Here is a 9,785-nt window from a genome sequence, read left to right on the forward strand (position 1 = left end):
TGATTATTATCAATACTTACATTTAGCTTTCGTTTATTTTTATTTCATTTTTTTCACTTTAGTACTTTGATTTAAACTTGTTTCAGCTAGTTGCCAAGTCAGCATTTCTAAATTTGCCTTTATACATCTTTTTTTTTCCAGCTTCAATTACCAGAACCAATTTTTAATAGCTTTAGTTAAAAATAACAGCACTTAGAAATCATTTCCAACCAGTCTTAAGAAAACATCATAATATCAAATATTAAAAATAAATAAATAAATAAATAAAAAGGGTCAATTGCTGGTTTCATGTATGACTTCATCTGAGAAGCTGTATTTGGTCTGTCGACAGAAAGATTAGTTGATGTGAATGTGTCATGTGAAAAACCTGAGACCATCTGTGTTGTGTCTGCGGATTAGAGGGTCGCCTTTTCACCCAGTACCACAGGGTCCTTTCCACCGAATTAAAATCTCTCTCTCTCTCTCTCTCTCTCTCTCTCTCTCTCTCTCTCTCTCTCTCTCTCTCTCTCTCTCTCTCTCTCTCTCTCTCTCTCTCTCTCTCTCTCTCTCTCTCTCTCTCTCTCTCTCTCTTTCTCTCTCTCTCTCTCTCTCTCTCTCTCTCTCTCTCTTTCTCTTTCTGCAGTTGATATGCAAAGTCTCCACGCTGCGAGCCCTGTGCAGCCGGCATACGGAAAAGCTGACGGCGTTCAAAGCAATATACCCAGACATTGTCCGTGCCCACTTCCCCCCCTTGTACAAGGAGTTGTTCGGATCAGACTTTGAGCAGTCCATGCCCGTTGACGGGTAGCGTTTCCCTGCGCCCGCCCCGCCCGGGGGAAGTCAAACCGTGGGGAATGTCAAGCATAAATCTGAGACACTTTAGCAGTGCCCTGCACACATACACACCTGAACGGACGACACACTGCACACATACACACACACACACAAACACTTTTTCCCCTTTTTTCTTTTTTTTTTCCTTGTGATTTTTTTTTTTTCATGGGGGAGGAGGAGGTAATGGACTGGGTTTGACTCCAGTGGTTTATTTTTGGGGTTTGTTCCCTTCTTTTACTGACACAGGTGGGATTCGGAGCCCAAGGGAGAGGATGAGAAGATGAAGACACTTGTTTTTCTGAACGCTCTCTCGCTCTCTTTCTCTCTCTGACTGAACTTGAAGAGTCCACAAGTTCCTTTCCAGAACGGTCCCATGGCGATTTGTCACGCTCAGCATAAATTGTTCTGACTCGTTTCCAAAACGGGGGAGAAAAAAAAAGATTCCCAGAGAGCGTTTGCCTGGAATCCAGCATTTTAAACTTTTTACAGGACGAGGAACACATTTTAAACCCCCTTTTCAAGCCAAGAGAATGAAACAAAAAGTTGCGATCAAAAAGTCAATTATCCGAACTGTTCCAGCAGTTATTGTAGCAAAAATACGCGGCTGTTCCTTCCTCCCTGTGAGCTTGGATTGTTTTCATTTTGTTTTTTGAGGATGTCAAACCAGCACCAAACAAAGAATACAAAGTGAGAGAGAAAGAGAGATACGGAGAAGGAGTGTAATGCAGAGTTGACACAAAACAGCACCTTTCTACGGACAATCGAGAAGAAAAAAAAAAAAGAAGGAACAACGTAGAATTCTGGTAATTCTAGTCGTATTACGCACGATTGCTTTTAGCCGTCAGAGACTCCATCTACCATAGTTAGCTTAGTGATATCGTTTAAGGCCATCTGCTATTAAGTCCCTCTCCGGAATGGTGTTCGTAACGTAACAGTCCGACCACCAACATCGAAGCAATGCAAGGGTCCATTCCACCTGTTTTCTAACGTGTTACAGGGTATTTGGTCATAAGTACAAACTATACAGAAGAAAAAAAAATGTTTATAGAATCTATTTTAAATAACATGTATGATATTAGTAGCTAGACTATTCTTAATTGTGAAAATTGATAAGGCACTTTTATTTGCACCTTTCTTTAATTTAAGACTTGTATATTTACCTAGTGATGTGTTGCATGTATAAATACCACGGTTATGGAGAACGAGTGCTGGAAACCCTAACGCTGCTGAGGGTGGATGCGTGTTTGCGTGCGTGTTTGTGTATTTATTTGCGCGAGGCGAAGGTTGGTGCTGGGTAAAGGCGGATCATGTGATCTGGAAGGATTTTTAAATGTTTCCACACTGTAAAAAAAAAGATACAATCAATAAGTTATAACTACATATGTTTTTACAATGTTTTAACTACTTATAAAAATTAGTTATACAAGATTCAGCTCTTTATTTAAGTCAGTTTAAGTTGAAATTACTTATTATCCAAGTTGATTGTACTTAATTTAAGGCAACTTTAAAAAAAAAAACTTTGTTTTTAACTTTTAGTTAAACAAGATTCAACTCTTTTTTTTAAAAGTTGGTTTAATGTAATTTAAGTTGAACTGACTTAGTACAATAAACTAGGATGTTTAAGTCAATCCAACGTATTTTTTTTCAACTTTCAAAACTTCAACCTAATTGCATTTAACCAACTTAAAAAATTGAATGTTTGTATAACTAAAAGTTGCTGCCTTAAATTTAAGTACAATCAACTTGGATGTTTAAGACAGCAACTTTTAGTTATACAAGATTTTAAAAAAATGGTTAAGTTAGTTTAATGCAATTTAAGTTGAACTGACTTAAACATCCAAGTTGACTGTACTTAAAAATTTAAGGCAGCAACTTTTTTTTTTTTTTTTTTAAACAGTGCACAAACATTAATTGTTCGCCACCTTTTAACGGGAACTAAAACATCAACTCAAGCTCTATATTTTGCTATTTCACTCCCAAGCAACGTCCCATTGCGGGATAAACCTAAGCACACCTAGTCTATTAAATGAAATCATGAAACCGGACCCTTTGTCCACACTTTTCTGATGCTGTTTAATAGTTCCATCTAGTGGTGGTGCGTCACATGACCACATGAAGGAGTCAGATCTTGTTAATAAACAGCTGATTTTCCTTAAACCGGCTCTTGTGAGGGTCTTTGCCCAGCAACAATGCTCGTCGGGAACATAAGAGTGGGGGAAAAAGATAAAAAAGAGAAATGTTCAAAGCCTTGTCTGGTTGAAATCCTCTATTTTTGTACCATTGTACAGTGCTTATGAAGCCTATCACAGAAAAAAGGGAAAGAACGGAGGATGATATAGCACTTAATCTTGCAATAATTAGAATTTGTGTGTTTTTTATTTTTGTCTTTTTCAAAGAACAAGACAATGGTAGTAATAGTGCTATTTTTTGGAATACCTAACTGTTGTGTGTTGCGCGTGTTTGTACGTCTCTTGAATGTGCCATAGTGGTCTTTCCTGCTTTTTTGAGTCTGAAAAAAAATGTTGTATTGTAACATTCCAGTAAAACTATGTTGTGGTGTTTAGAAAATCCCCCAAAAAATCCAGAAAAAAACGTCATTGTTCACTTTTACGACCTGCAAACTGACATTTTGTCAAATTTATAGTGGATCTTGGTAGCTTCATGTCATTTTTCTCCCCATGATACAAAGTATTTTCCTCAGGGAAGAGTCTGTCTAACTCAATTTTGAAGCCGGTAGCTTAAACAAGTTAGTCAGCTCTGTTGCATATAAATCTCAATAATTTGATCTCGATGGCATGTTCAATACAGATAACTAATGGCGCTTTTATTACATTTAAGTTCTCTACTATTGGCAAAATATTAGTCTGTGCAAAGCGTCCTCGAGAAGTCTTGGTTTCTACAATACATCATCAATCTGTGAATGATAATCCAGGTTCATGTTTTAGCAGTTTGTGTACTACAAGGCTCAGGGAGAGTAATTTTGTGACAACTGAAAACACGGGAGATAATTAGATCAGTTGATGAGAAAAATAGGGCGTCAAAATTGTACCTTTAGGGGAACAACAGCTTATCGCTGGTGCAGTACAAAAGGAGAACTTTGTACCAGTTTTACAATAAAAAGGTTCTTAAGGTAGTACTTTAAGGTACGCATTTGTATTCAAAGGTACTACTATGCACCTTTTAGGAGTAAAAAAAGGTACAAAGATGTCCTTTTAAGGGTACTGCACCAGGTACAATTTTGACACCCTATTTTTCTGTGTGTAGACAGCATTTTAGCTATGCTTCCGACACAAAAAAAAAGTTGGGAAGTAAACATGTGCTCCCTGAATACTTTGTTTAGGTCAAATTTGAATGTACTGCAAAAATAAATAAAAAATCTGTACAAACATTCTTCCCGCATGGTGTATGATAGAGCTGCACGATTACTCAGTAAAAGATTGTGATCTCGATTCAAGGGATTTTATTCCTAAATGACAACAATTCGCCTGTGTCTTCATTCAAAAACACTGATTCATTCAGTAATGAAACAAGTGAAGTCTTAATGAGTGAGTCATTGAATCATTGACTTAACCCATTTTTTAATTAAACATTTAATGAAGTTAAATAGACCGCAGCAATTAATATTTTGTCAGAACCACTAGTAATTTACATGTTATTTTATTTAGTAGTCTGTTCAGAATTGTGGGAGATTCATGAACTCTATTTCAAAATAAAATAAAACATAATTAAACTAGCAAAAGTGGATTCGGACATGCCCTAAGTGCACTTGCGCCATACGCTTTAGACCATACGATTGGATCGTTAAAATAGGGCTCAAAGAGTTGTTGTCTATGTAGATTGGTCCAAATAAGTCACTTAAAAGATGTATTATAAGCACATATTTCAGAGGATGCTTCCTATGTAGACAGCTCACTAGGAACAGAATTAAACCCAAACGAACCTGGTGATGATAAATGGGAACACGTGCACATCTGTTAGCGTTCAATGTCATAGTTTATTTTTTGCTCATGTCATACCCTGTTATTCGCTAGCATCTGTGCTGTCAAGTCAAAAGAAGACAGCGGTACATCACAAACAATGCGAAATGTGTCATTCCATTCATTCGCCCCCATAGGCCCACTGGCTTTATCAAATCACCCAGCGAGCTCCAAGATCTAATTCCCTGAAATCAAACAAAGCAAGATAACAACCTCAAGCGTGCCACGCTAATTTCCGGTTTTGTTTTTCTCTGGATGGGGATTTGTTCTGATCGTCACTCATAATTGTTCGAGTCTATGTGCCAAATACCTCTTCAAAATTTTCTCCACCTTCGTCGCGTGCGACAAATACGGGTTTCTACAGGGTAACCACTGCTGTGGAGTCCCCTCGACGAACAAGCTTAGCTGTTGCCTGTCCAATGATCCTCAAGTCAGTCCGTACAAAACCATAAAAGCTGTCACGTTTTGCCACTTTTTGCATGTCGTATTTTGTCTGTGTAGTTATTATAAAGCAATATGCTATGAGATAGAACTTTGGGACAAATTTATTTTTTCTAATACAAGCAAAGGTACTTAAACACCTCCGGATCTGTGGCATTTTAGACGTGCAGAGTAAACTCATGTGTTTGAAGATCTAAACATTTTCCCTTTTATAATTTTTCTTTTTTTTAAAACTGTGGTTCCCTTTATTTATCTCTGGAGAAGCAATATACGTCCGAATGTGGATGCGAGAAGGGGAAATGTGTGTTTGTGCTATGTTTGCTTTAGGTTAAACCCCCAGACAAGGCTTTAAAAAGGTCAGACGCAGCAGGGTGAGATGGTGAATTGTATGTAAGATCTTAAGTTTTATTTTCCCAGGATTTCAAACGTTTTCCGTAGCACTGAGCTTGAATCCCTTCGACGAGGCTGCACAAGCATGACACGCCGCACCTCGACGTTCGACATCTCGATTCGATTTATGCAAACGCAAGGCCTATGCACTCACGTTTGGCAACCGATTTTTGTTCGTCCCGCAAGCAATCCCGCTCGACGGATCCGGACGTGTCATGCTCGCGACAGCATTCGAGCCGAAGGTTGAAGTGTTACTAAGATTTACGTCAATCGTTTTCTTTCCAAAAGCACAGCTGACGCGTTATTAAAAGTGAACTATGTTTAGATAATAGACTAAAAGAAAAGTCTTTAGCCATAATCGAATGTCAAGCAATAATATATATGGTGTATTATGATTCATTTTGTGCATAGGCTTTGAACATCTGCATGTAAATACATTTTCTTATTTATCGCGTTTGTTTGATTTTTTTTCACATTGTTTTTTATTTTATTTTATTTGTATATTGACTAGTTCCGTTCCCGGGTGGAGAACTACGAACGTCAAATGGCCTGTACAGCTACGTTTCCCTGTCCTCCTTTCGGCTTTTAATTCACGATATTTAATGTTCTATCGATCACATGTATAAAAGTAACTTTGTAACTTCTGTCTGTATAGGTAAGAAGAAAATACTGCTATTAAGACCTGCTCAGTGCAAATATTTATCTGTTTTATCAGACACATCATGCTGTACAATATCTCTGTTCTGAGTATACTTCTCTCTTTTAGACTTAGTTGGATTAGCGGTAGGGTGTGCGGACATTAATTTTTGTGTTATACTGACGTGTGGTGCTAGGTAAGTTACTTTTGTGAACAAAAATTATGGATTCATAGACTAGGCCGCCCTCTTAGTCCATTCATTTCACTGAGTATTGATGCATTATTGATATTAGGACTCGGTAAATAATAATTATAATAATGATAATAACGATAAAGATAACGATAGTGGTAAATTTACTTTTGAATACCCAGCAAGTACCTGTATCAGTGTGCTAGTCTTGGGACGCGGCTTGTTTCCTTCCCACTTTTAAGATTATTAGCAAGTATCGGCTAAGTAGCTAAATCGCAATTTTGAATTGTTTCGCAACAAAGACGATTGTTCATGCTTTAAAAAAGAATTAAAAGCAGCAGTATTGTGTTTATTTTTGATTGTTCGAAACCAGTACTTATTTTCTGGAAGGACTTTAAACACGCGATAAAGTATCGGATTGTCTGCCACTTTTTGGCTCCCTCCGTTTTGTTTATTCTACCTTTGTTTTTTTTTAAACGCGCTTCGTTTTTTTTCCTATACGACATCCGCTCACTTTCAAAGTCACACTTACATACACACACAACGGTTAAGTGTTATAAACTGTACAGAACAAAAGCGGTCGTACGAAGTTTTGTGCGACACTTCCTGTTTTTATCTTTGTAGCAAGGCAGAATCTACTTGCAATAATGCATAGCAAACTACGCTGAGTGCCTCTCAGCGGTGCAGGATGCAGAAACTATATTCGTCCGTTATTGTTTTCACCGTTCTCGACGTACTCGAATCTGACTGTGTTTGCACACGTAGGTGAATTCTGTCTTGTGTTACCGACTTTTCTTTTCATCGGCTGTCTTTTTGTATGTAAATGAAGCATTTCATGTTTGTTTATAGCCATGGAAACAGCATTTTATTGTCTCTGTGAAGTCCCGACGCTACTTTCTTTTCCTCCGAACAACTTCACGTGGTTATGGGACATTGCATCCATTCAGTTGCACCTGGTCGGATGTTTTTGAACACGAAGCCCTGTTTGGATATTTGCAGAGACAAACTGGCGGACAATAGACAATCCACTCCGTGTTCTCCCTGTTGTTTCCTGCCGATTAGGTTTTAAGTTGACGATTATGAAACAAAATGACTAATGCAATGTATTTTAAGTGTTCATATGTGTATGTAAAATGATGCATACTTCTATTTCTTGTTGAGCTGAAGGGGAGGCACAAGGGCTGGGATGGATTTTGCTCCTGCTAAACTGCGGTGGGGTGGGGGGGGGGAAGCAGAGAACGGTTTGCGGTTGTCACATATTTTTACGTCACATGTTTGCTACTGATCTTAAAATGGGGACAGTTGATCATGTACCTTTTTATTCAGCTCTTTGGAACTCTCTTTAGGAGATAGTCTCTTCTCAATAGTGGTTTTGCTCCTTCTGTTTGTCTGATTCTTAAATATGAAAATAAGTATTTTGATTCATTTTGTAAATACCGCTGTAAAGAAAAATAAGAAATTTAATGTTGTCTTTTAAATACTTTTCATTCTAATATGAATGTTGTTATATTGTACTTAGAAACTGTACCTTTAATATTACCTTTATTAAAAGTGCATTTGACACATCGATTTTAGATGTGCTTTATGTGCTGTTATCCCATAATAAAATTTACCGCTTGTAATGGGCTCTTATTCAGTGTGTCATTCTTCTTTATGAATTTCATAAGTTCCACATAACTTTCAAAGAAATGAAAGAGAGATGGAAGCAGAGTTGATAGGCTCTTATGGGAATGGAATATTATAAAAGTCAGTCAACAAAAAATAGCAAAAATGTGACAATATACAACCTGATCAGACTAATTTTTTTGTCAAAGAAAAGGCAATATTAACATTAAAAGGGTTAAATGAAAGAAAGCATATAGGATAGATACAGCCCACACACATGACTTCAGTGGACCTATATGGCTTCAAATAGTTTGAAGTGTCTTGCAGAGTTTACTTGTAGGTAATCGAGGCAATGTGTTAAACACTTGTTATACAGAAATCTCTTCACATCAACAAAAAAAAGGTTTTCCAATCATTGCACTGCCATATATTAGGCAGCAAGTGAACATTTTGTCCTCAAAGATGATGTGTTAGAAGCAGGGTAAACAGGCAAGGGCAAGCATTTGAGAAGACGAGAGCCAAATTATGATGGCAGAGCATCTCCAAAACAGCTCGTGTTGTGTTCCCGGTCTGCAGTGGTCAGTATCTATCAAAAGTTGTCCAAGGAAGGAACATTGTTAACACCAGGGTCATGGGCGGCCAAAGCTTATTGATGCATGTGGGGAGCGATTAACCAGACAAGTTGTAGCTCATATTTCTCAAGAAGTTAATGCTGGTTCTGAAAGAGAGGTGTCAGAATGAATACACAGTACATCGCTGTTTGTTGCATATGGGGCTCCCCAGCTGACCCCTGTCCACCACCGAAAGCTCCAACAGTGGGCATGTGAGCATCAGAACTGGACCATGGAGCAATGGAAAAAGGTAACCTGGTCTGATGAATCACGTTTTCTTTTACATCACATGGATGAACATGGGGACCTGGGGAATACATGGCACCAGGATGCACTATGGGAAGAAGGCAATGGAAACACACTTGGCCTCCGAATTCCCCAGATCTCAATCCAATCGAGCATCTGTGGGATCTGCTGAACAAACAAGTCCGATCTATGGAGGTCCCACTTCGCAACTTACAGGACTTAAAGGATCTGCTGCTAACATCTCAGCACACCTTGAGGGATCTATAGAGTCCATGCCTCGACGGGTCAGGGCTGTTTTGGCAGCAAAAGGGGGACCAACACACTAATGTCTTATTGCGATGCCTGATCTCTCTGTGTGTGTGTGTGTGTGTGTGTGTGTGTGTGTGTGTGTGTGTGTGTGTATGTGTGTAACCTACAGGTTTTCTTTTCTTAACAGCTGAATGCTTTGTGCCCAAGATTTAACTAGATTGTTTTAAAATATGAATACATTTCTCTATGGTTTTGTTTGGCAGCTTTAGTACATTTTATGGTTATTAGAAAAACATTACAATATTTAAAAGAAAATGATTTTTAAAGCAGTTATACAATTAAAAGTAAAATAAATAATAAAAGCACAGACTAAATTTTAACTGGTAACATGAATCTGAGTTTAGTAAGTGGCCTAGAGAACATTAGCCTACATTTGATTTTCCCCATTACAATAGTTCTTTGCAGTTACTACTATCATAAAAATACACTTACTTGTTGGTTTTAAATTGAACATAAAGCACATTCAAAAGAAACTCCTACCCAAAAGGATCACACCCCTTTCTTGATGACTCCACCCCAACATTCACATACACCCTATGCAACACAGCTAACAGCTATGGCAGAAT

The 9,785-nt window shown here is 38.0% G+C and overlaps 1 protein-coding gene across 2 annotated transcripts in view; it reads left to right on the forward strand.

Moving 5' to 3' along the window:
* The window catches only part of roraa (RAR-related orphan receptor A, paralog a), a 408,755-nt gene extending 400,675 nt beyond the window's left edge, over positions 1 to 8,080 (forward strand). For both annotated transcript variants that reach the window (XM_067435691.1, XM_067435692.1), the window contains one exon: positions 623 to 8,080. In XM_067435691.1, the coding sequence (XP_067291792.1) occupies positions 623 to 787 (165 nt within the window). In that variant the 3' untranslated portion in view covers positions 788 to 8,080. The remainder of the gene's footprint in view (positions 1 to 622) is intronic.
* Positions 8,081 to 9,785: the final 1,705 nt, after the last annotated feature.

Source organism: Pseudorasbora parva, chromosome 25, assembly GCF_024679245.1.
Source record: "Pseudorasbora parva isolate DD20220531a chromosome 25, ASM2467924v1, whole genome shotgun sequence".
Lineage (NCBI taxonomy): Eukaryota > Metazoa > Chordata > Actinopteri > Cypriniformes > Gobionidae > Pseudorasbora > Pseudorasbora parva.